At 41.7% G+C, this 6,947-nt stretch overlaps 2 protein-coding genes across 3 annotated transcripts in view; one reads left to right on the top strand and one right to left on the bottom strand.

Annotated features, from left to right (window-relative positions):
* Window positions 1-3,099, bottom strand: part of scfd1 (sec1 family domain containing 1) — a 45,918-nt gene extending 42,819 nt beyond the window's left edge. Inside the window, exons 1-2 of one of the 2 annotated variants that reach the window (XM_030044097.1) lie at window positions 2,956-3,099; window positions 504-574 (exon numbers count right to left, since the gene is read on the bottom strand). In XM_030044097.1, the coding sequence (XP_029899957.1) occupies window positions 504-574; window positions 2,956-2,986 (102 nt within the window). In that variant the 5' untranslated portion in view covers window positions 2,987-3,099. Of the gene's footprint in view, window positions 1-503; window positions 575-2,955 lie in introns of those variants that run through there. The other variant, XM_030044096.1, reaches the window with a different exon arrangement.
* A 754-nt stretch (window positions 3,100-3,853) lies between these two features.
* LOC115353987 (putative nuclease HARBI1) lies at window positions 3,854-6,266 on the top strand. Its single transcript, XM_030044131.1, has 4 exons — window positions 3,854-4,414; window positions 4,523-4,635; window positions 5,505-5,616; window positions 5,700-6,266. Exons 1-4 carry the CDS (start codon window positions 3,976-3,978, stop codon window positions 6,074-6,076), a joined length of 1,041 nt encoding a protein of 346 aa, XP_029899991.1. The 5' UTR covers window positions 3,854-3,975; the 3' UTR covers window positions 6,077-6,266.
* Window positions 6,267-6,947: the final 681 nt, after the last annotated feature.

The raw sequence follows: 6,947 nt of genomic DNA, 5'->3' as shown, positions 1-6,947 counted from the left end.
AGCGTCCCAGCTACAAAGTTTATGTTCCTAGAACATCATGAGAACGTCCCTGTTGGTGTAAAGGAACGCATCATGTAATACTTGCAGAACACACACACACATCATTATCATCATCCACACATCCATCTACTATCTGTATTTTTCATTTTTCATACCCATCTACTATCTGTATTTTTCATTTTTCATATTTATTATTTTCATCAGTATATCTTACATTTCTTACATTTCAACACTTAAACATCTTATATTCTCAGGCCACTTTATTGTATATACTTAGCCCTTATTGTATTTAGTGTATATATTTCACATTTTTAGTCTCTATTGTATATACATTTAATTTTAATTTTTTATTTTATTTTCATTTTATTTTATTTTATTTTTTGTTTTTATTGATGATGCTGCTGTAACGTGTGCATTTCCCAGTCTGGGATCAATAAAGTATACCTATCTATCTATCTATCTATCTATATTATTACACATTCTGAGACAGAGCTGGGCCTCACCTTCCATACTGGCTCAGCGGCTGCGTTCTTCAGAGGAGGAGCGTTGAAGTTCAGCATTCGCTTCAGAGCAGCTGCAGGTGAAAACACACCGGTCAACATGTCTACAGCTCCTTTATACTAGAAATCACATTATTAACCCTCAGTTTCAGTATTAGTATTAAGGGTTAATCTGGAGCGGCAACAATTCAGATTCAACCTCACCCATCAGCTAAAATAAATCATCAGAGTGAATCGCTCGGAGCTCAGCCTGAACCTGTGCGAAACGCTTTTGAATCAAATCAGACAGCAGAGAGTCTGTCTGTCTGACTTTACATTAAAAAAAAAGACCTGACGTTGTGGTGATAAGAGAATTATGACGGCATATCAGGGCCACTTTAGGGGAAAAAAATCTTCTCATCAGATGCTAATGAGAAGATTGTGATTCTGGGCTCAAACCACCAGGAAGTGTTTTGGAGGGACTTTTGACCTTTTTTTTTTTATTAATTTTCCACGGGTCAGCAACGGTGAAACCTGCGCCAACAAACGGTATCAACATAAAAATTGCTGCAACAACATGACACATAACTGAACATGGGAATGACTTCCTATACTTCCATCATAATGTTCTAACCCTTACACACTGTACATCAGTAATAAATAAATAAATAAATACATAAATAAATAAAATAACCAAAACACAATGTTTATTCCGGATCAGGGTTGCCAAGTCCGCGTTTTTTCCGCCAAATTGGGCTACTTTTTAAGTGTTGCCGCGGGTAACAAATTTTGTCCGCGGGTTGGGCTTGGGCAGACATGAATAAAGATTCATATTTTGAATGACCAATGTTTATACCCAAATCCTGTCAAACTGGCTCTGGGTCAGATCAGCATATAAACTATCCACATATGTCACCTGCTCCATAGACAAATAATATGCCAATGCTGTGTGAGGCCACTCAGCACATGACCAATCACATCGTCAGCACCACTCAGCTGAAGTAAGGTATCCCATATTATATTTTAAGTTCTGATATACTGTAAATTAAATAGGTGAAAGAACTGTTTCGGGAAATTGCCTTTAATGTTTATGGTGTTATTTTATAGATATTATAGTGCAATTTGCAATTATAGCAATGCTGTTGGACTTTAAAAGCAACATATATTATGGATTTTTATGGGCATATTTTGAGTTCTGGTATTGGGCTGATTTTTGGGCCCTTTTTATACCAACCAGGTCAGGCGGGTTTTGGGGCTGCTTTTGTCTCACAGACCTGGCAACCCTGTTCCGGATTTCTGACTAGAATAACTGGACAACACAGACAGGGTTGCCAAGTCCGTGTTTTTTCCGCCAAATTGGGCTACTTTTTAAGTGTTGCCGCGGGTAACAAATTTGGTCCGCGGGTTGGGCTTGGGCATACAAATGATGAATAATGCCTGTGAATAAAGATTCATATTTTGAATGACTAATGAATTCTGCTGCCACGAGTCTGAGCCCAGCAGAGAGATGCTGGCCTTGTTCAGTCCAGTTCTGTATGACAGGGACCAGGGCGAGGGATCTCAACATGTCTAAAAAGAAACTGGACAACGCTGTAAATAGTTCAAGTTCATGGAGTTTTTTTTCCCGTTCTTTTTTGTGTTGGAGACAACCAGCAGTTTAACAGGTGAGCTGAAATGATTTTCAATTGCCTTTGCCTGGGAAATTGCCTCTAATGTTTATGATGTTATTTCATAGATATTATAGTGCATTTTGCAATTATAGCAACGCTGTTGGACTTTAAAAGCAACCTATATGGATTTTTATGGGCATATTTTGAGTTCTGGTATTGGGCTGATTTTTGGGCCCTTTTTATACCAACCAGGTCAGGCGGGTTTGGGGCTGCTTTTTTCTCTCACAGACCTGGCAACCCTGTTCCGGATTTCTGACTAGAATAACTGGACAACACAGAGCTGAGCTGCATCTCAAATTAATCCTCAGGTTCCCAGCTTTCAGAAGATGTTCAACATTTCTATTTGGCTTCTACTGTTGACCTTTGACCCGCTCCTGAAGCCCCCCGCCCCCCTCCCCACTGAATCTGGTCTAAGGGGCGGAATAGTGAGAGTGTAGCGTTAGCATGCTAGCTGCCGAGCTACAGTGACGTTACGGAGCCGCAGCTAACAGGGGGCAGGCGGGCTAACTCAGCTCGGTGCTCGGGGCAGGCAGGGTTAGGGTTTGGGTTAGGGTTACAGGTAGAGTTTGTTGAGCCGGACGGAAAGAGAAACATCACTTTATCAGATTGAGCAGCACAACTTCAGGATGGGAAGTGACGCTAGCTAGCTAAAACATCTCTGCTGCCGCGCGACGTCTCACCTCCGCGGCTCACCTGCCTGCCAACACACCTGCCTGCCAACACACCTGTCCGCCAACACACCTGCCTGCCAACACACCTGTCCGCGACCGAAAACACCGACAAAGGGAAATGTTAGATAGTCAGACCTGTCTGCTTCTCCCGGACGGAGGCGGCCATCTTTGATGTTTATGGTGACGGGGCGCCTGATGACGTGGCGGCAGCCTGACGTAACAAGGCGGAGCCAGAGAGCAGGCGCCGAGGAAGAGCTCCCACTCCGTTCCGTTTCCAGGAACCGAAACCAGACCCGACCGCCTGTGGCTTCAGGAGGGAGCTGCGGGCATCGCCTCATTTAACACACACACACACACACACACACACACACACACACACACACACACACACACACACACACACACACACACACACATCAGTTGTTAGATGTGTAGTTTATGTGCTGTCTCTTTTTACAGTGTTAATCCAGTGCTGTTTAAACTGTTAATATGCTGTTTAAACTGTTAATACTTCTGTTTAAATTGTTCATATTTCTATCTTTTTATAATCCTTGTTTATAGTGTTTATATTGCTTACTGCTATTTATCATGTGTATTCATTGACCTACCTCTATGCACATTTTATACACCCATGCACACGGTTTTTTCTGTTTTTTTTTTTTTTTTTTTTTTTTTTTTTTTGCACATTGCGTTTTGCACACTGGGTTGTACTTAGATCTTATTCTGTTGTACTTAGATCTTATTCTTTATTTTTTTTTTTTATTTACTTAATCTGTAATATGTGGATACTGCTGTAAAAATGCGAATTTCCTGCGGGATGAATAAAGTATCTATCTATCTATCTATCTAATCTGCTAAAGGTGGATCCTGTTTAGTGGACTGATCGCTTGATCGACTGATCGACTTGTCGCGCCGCCGTGACGTAAGCAGCCTACAAATACGACCTGGGTAGCGTACAGTGTTTGAACTGGGACAGAGCCGGTATTTAACTTCCTCATTCATTCAGTCAGCTGGCGAGTTTTAGCGTGGCGTATTAGTTCTGCCGTCTGTTATTTAAATAAATAAATAAATTAGAAAAAATAAATAAAAAACAGTCGGTAGGTCTTTATTAGAAGTCCATTAGTAGTTAGGTGGCGACTTTTTTTTCCCACGAACATGGCGTGTCCTTTTGTTGACGACCCGGTGGATGAAGGTGCGGTGTTTCTGCGCAGAGAATTAAATCTCCGTCGGGAGGTGGTGATTAAACCGCGCATCGATGTTTTAGCCTTTCCAGACACTTTTCTTTTTGAGCGTTACCGTTTCACGTCACAGTCGATCCTCTACATCCACAACCTGATCCGCCCTCACATCAGAAACATCACCCACCGCAGCCGTGCTCTCACGTCCCAGCAGATATTGTGTGTTGCGTTGCGTTTCTTTGCGAATGGGAGTTTTTTATACGATGTCGGAGATGCAGAGCGCCTGAGTAAAGCCACGGTGTGCAGGGCGGTCAGGAAGGTGTGCCTCGCCCTCAAACAGATCTTACCAAACTTCGTGGTTTTCCCTGGACAGAAACCTCTCAGTGCCATCAAGGAGGAGTTCCACAGGATTGCAGGTGAATGAATGATGTAGAAATCTGTTAAATGAATTTTAATTATATTTCTGTTCATGACATTGTGCTGTAACCTCAGACTGGGATTAGTAATTTTTAATTTCTTTTAAGGATTTCCCAATGTGATCGGCTGCATAGATGGCACCCACATCCCCATCACTGCCCCCTCGCACAATGAAGCCGAGTATGTGAATAGGAAGTCCATTCACAGCATAAATGTGCAGGTACATGTAAGATTGACTACTGTTTCAAAATTTCAGTTCAATTCAAATCCTTTATTTAACCAGATGAGCATAATTGAGATTAAAACCTCTTTTACAAGAGCGATCTGGCCAAGCAAGGCAACAGAGACAAAGTTACAACATAAAAAAAAAAACAACATTCCAACAGGCAAAAAACCACAACATAACATTCACAACAAAGTTCAAATTCTATGCAAATTTCAGACACAGTTGCATTTACCAAGAGAAACTGGTTTCATAGCTTTTTAAAAATCTTTTTAAATTCTCCTAGCGAGACTAGTCCTGGCAGTTTGAGGTCCTTTTGTAGCTCGTTCCAGGCAGAAGGACCAGCATAACTAAAAGCTCTTTTGCCTAATTCGGTCCTCACTCTGGGGACAACCAGCTGAAGGGCATCTTTGGACCGAAGGGCATGCCGGTCCTGCTTGATGCACAAAAATACGCTTAAATAAGTGGGTACCAGCCCAATCAGAGCTTTGTGCAAAAGAGAAAGCCACCGTGTTAATCTGTGTGTGGAAAGAGATGGACAATTTGCAGCGGCATAAAGAGTGCAGTGATGCACTCGATTTCCACATCTGGTGACAAAGCGTAAAGCAGAATTGAACAAAGTATCCAGCTTTCTGAGATACTGATCAGGTGCATGCATGTAAAGTAAATCACCATAATCCAGTAGAGGGAGGAAAGTAGTCAAGATCAGGTGACTCCTAACCTTAAGTGAAAAGCAGGATCTGTTTCTAAAAAAGAAACCAAGTTTAAGCTTCAGTTTTGAAACAAGCTTATCTATGTGTGAATGTTAAAATGTTAAAGACTGCGTCATAGTTCAGCTAACATCTGTCATTCTCTGCACTGTCAAGATCACATGTGATGCTGCACACGTAATAACCAGTGTGGAGGCCAAGTGGCCCGGGTCAGTTCCTGACTCAAAGATTTATCGCGAGTCGAACCTGAGCGACAGACTGCAAAGTGGTAAGCAGCCTAAAGATTTGCACAATATAATTCACTCGTCTCCCTTCTTTAATACACTCTGATGTATCCACTATACATTACAGGAGAGCTTGATGGCCTTCTGCTGGGTGACAGGGGTTACCCATGCCAACCTATGCTGCTGACCCCTTACCCTGACCCTGAGCCAGGCCCCCAACAGAACTTCAACCGGGCTCACTGCACGACCAGAGCCCGGGTGGAGATGACCATAGGCCTGCTGAAAGCCCGTTTCCAGTGTCTACGTCACCTCAGGATGAACCCTGAGAGGGCCTGCGATATTATTGTGGCATGTGTTGTCCTTCATAACATTGCCACTATCAGAGGAGAGCAACAGCCTGCCCCGCAAATTGAAGATCCCGATGATGACCCCATCCAGCCGTCAGCTATGGAGGACGGCAGAGCAGTCAGAGACACCATATGCAATAATCACTTCAGAGACTGAGTCACCATCATCACCACCACCACAGCAGTCAATTAAAGACATGATGCAAGTTTCATTTGGTCTTCTTTATTTCCTACAAATACAAGAGCTGGTGGTTTTGTCAACCGTAACATTTGTTGACAAAACCATAACATTATTTCCTTTAAATATATATGAGGCACTTCACTATTGTCCACCCCGTCATGTCATTGTCCACCCCATCATGTTCATGTTTTATGTGAATAAATAATTATTTTCACAAGTTATCAAAACCTTTTATGTGATTTTGCTCTGAAGAGATTAGGGCCAAACAGTATTATTTCAAAGTTTGACCAGATACCTTTATTTATAGAGTTTATTCAGAAAAGAAAGTACAACTTTCACAGATTTTACATATACAAACATATTTTTCCATAATTTCTGTATTTTTGAGAGATGTTTTCCTGAAACTAAAATATATTCCTGAATGAGGGACCAAATACCTTTCTGAAAATGTACATGTTGTGATCAATATATGATTAGAACATATTTACTGTATTTAGAAGTTGTCCCATGACAGGGTGGACACATTTTGCAGTTCGCTTGTACTTTCTATGCTTGCCGTCAATTTATAAAAGGTGCAGGAGCTTGACCAACATGCATTTCTAACAGCTTAAGGTCTACTTTATACAATGGATATGGAGTTCAGTGGAAAATCTCATCTTTTTTTGTGTGACATTGGGAAGTCTCAATGGCACTCTATACTGATATTGACTCTAATACTTCAGTGTAGGCTAAATGTTACAGTCTATGTTCCACCAGAATGTAAAGAAATGTGAATGGGAAGAGAACTGTCAGTAACATATCAAGATGTTACCTGTATAGGCCTTTCTGGATCCCCCCTCTGTAAAGG

The sequence above is a fragment of the Myripristis murdjan genome, chromosome 22, assembly GCF_902150065.1.
Source record: "Myripristis murdjan chromosome 22, fMyrMur1.1, whole genome shotgun sequence".
NCBI classification, from domain to species: Eukaryota; Metazoa; Chordata; class Actinopteri; order Holocentriformes; family Holocentridae; genus Myripristis; species Myripristis murdjan.
The sequence above is the reverse complement of the archived record's forward strand: the minus strand, read 5'-3'. Positions and strand labels throughout refer to the sequence as shown.

Bases quoted from the DNA above. Each gene is read 5' to 3' on its own strand.
- LOC115353987 (XM_030044131.1), top strand. From the start codon at position 3,976: ATGGCGTGTCCTTTTGTTGACGACCCGGTGGATGAAGGTGCGGTGTTT. The intron at 4,636-5,504 runs GTACATGTAAGA...TGCACTGTCAAG, and splicing joins TTCACAGCATAAATGTGCAG to ATCACATGTGATGCTGCACA. The intron at 5,617-5,699 runs GTAAGCAGCCTA...TATACATTACAG, and splicing joins GAGCGACAGACTGCAAAGTG to GAGAGCTTGATGGCCTTCTG.